This window comes from Triplophysa rosa, linkage group LG7 (assembly GCF_024868665.1).
Source record: "Triplophysa rosa linkage group LG7, Trosa_1v2, whole genome shotgun sequence".
In the NCBI taxonomy this organism is placed as follows: Eukaryota; Metazoa; Chordata; class Actinopteri; order Cypriniformes; family Nemacheilidae; genus Triplophysa; species Triplophysa rosa.
Window position 1 is genome coordinate 27,029,290 of NC_079896.1, and position 1,644 is coordinate 27,030,933.

The window sequence follows — 1,644 nt, forward strand, 5'->3', positions numbered from 1 at the left end:
CCGCACGCACGCGCACGCACGCACGCACGCACGCACGCACGCACGCACACACACACACACACACACTGAGACGATTATGTGACTGCATTTAACTACAACAAGAGAGAATCAAAGACACCCATCAACTGCTGGACTAGACTAGAGTGCAGGGGCGACTCTAGGATTTTTTTGATTTTTTTAATGGGGTGTACGGGGGGCCATGAGTATTTCATACTTAATTTAATACTTACAGGAACATAGACGTGGTCTGCAGCCTGCAAAATCATGCTTCTCCTGTTTGAGCTGTGTATTCCACGTCACCAGTGTATAGCGTGTCCAATGGCGTTGAGCATTGGTTGTGAAACTGACAGCACTCTAATCCAATGGTGTCGTAAATTATGAGAAATAATTGGTAGTGAACCAGACAGTGAGTAGGAGTGTACTACTTCAAGAGGCGCTGCAGATTATGACATCGGTACAGGGGGTGAGATTTTAAATGCACCAGAACTGCTCCTGCAGATGTTATACTCTGATCAATCTGTGCTGTTGGTGGAGCACAAGGGGGGGCGAAGCATATTTTGTGGCCACCGTGTGCCACTCTTTTAGGCACGCCCCTGACCAGACCTACCCAATCATGTGTTTGTGACTTTTTGTGTCATAATAGTCACGAGACACGAGTGGAAGACGTAAAGGCATTAGTTCAGTACTCAGACTGCATAACTCACATCTCAGATTGAATTGAATTTGACGTGGTGCAAAATTCCCATTTTCTAGTAAATAAAAGATGCATTACTCACCTGCCACTGAATTTGGGCGTGGCATAACCAGAGAAGTGCTGTGATATGTGATTGGTCCATCTGCAGGTGATGTCACGCTGGGCACCGCCTCCACTGTTCTCGTCTGGGCTTCACTGGACACCGCTGGCTCCTTCTGAGTGACAGGTGGATGAAAACCACGCCCACTCTCACCCCTCAAACCAGCACCTCCATCTTTAGCCCACTCCAAACTAGAGCCACAGCGCTCCTCATTCTCACTGGAGCTGGTGACCGTCGCTGAAGGTGAAAGAGATTCATGCGAAAGACAAATCACTGAAATGAATCAAAATGTGATCGTGAAGTGTGAAGTGATTTAACATCAGTCCGCTGTCTTTGACCTTTCTTTACCGCATCCAAATAGAAACACACTATTCTGAGCTTTCAAAATCTACTCATGTCCTACTTAAGAAACCTGAAATAACAGCCATACAACGCTGTCCCAGTTTGGACAGATTCATGAACACACTTTCAGCAAAAGACAATTTAACGTTGTGTGACCAGACCGTTGACCTAAAGATCTGATGCTCAGACTGTCCTCCACTCACACGCTGAGACAAGAAGAGCCGTCTGATTGACATGTGAAGACAAGAATCACAGTCATGCTGTTTTACACGTCATTCAGAGGTCATCAGTTTTACACCATAACAGAGATTGAGAGAGTGATTTTCAGTGTGTTTGATATGAATGAGACGGTGGGCGAGCAGTCTGACACTACAACACCATATCAGCCCAGAGCTTCTTCTGTTTCATCTCATGCATGTCTCTCTCTCTCTCTGTCTCTCTCTCTCTCTCTCTCTCTCTCTCTCTCTCTCTCTCTCTCTCTCTCTCTCTCTCTCTCTCTCTCTCTCTC

General features: G+C 46.4%; 1 protein-coding gene across 1 annotated transcript in view; it reads right to left on the reverse strand.

Moving 5' to 3' along the window:
• tanc1a (tetratricopeptide repeat, ankyrin repeat and coiled-coil containing 1a) overlaps positions 1 to 1,644 on the reverse strand; it is a 32,941-nt gene that overhangs the window by 21,240 nt on the left and 10,057 nt on the right. Inside the window, exon 3 of the mRNA XM_057338969.1 lies at positions 777 to 1,031. Coding sequence (XP_057194952.1) covers positions 777 to 1,031 — 255 coding nt within the window. The remainder of the gene's footprint in view (positions 1 to 776; positions 1,032 to 1,644) is intronic.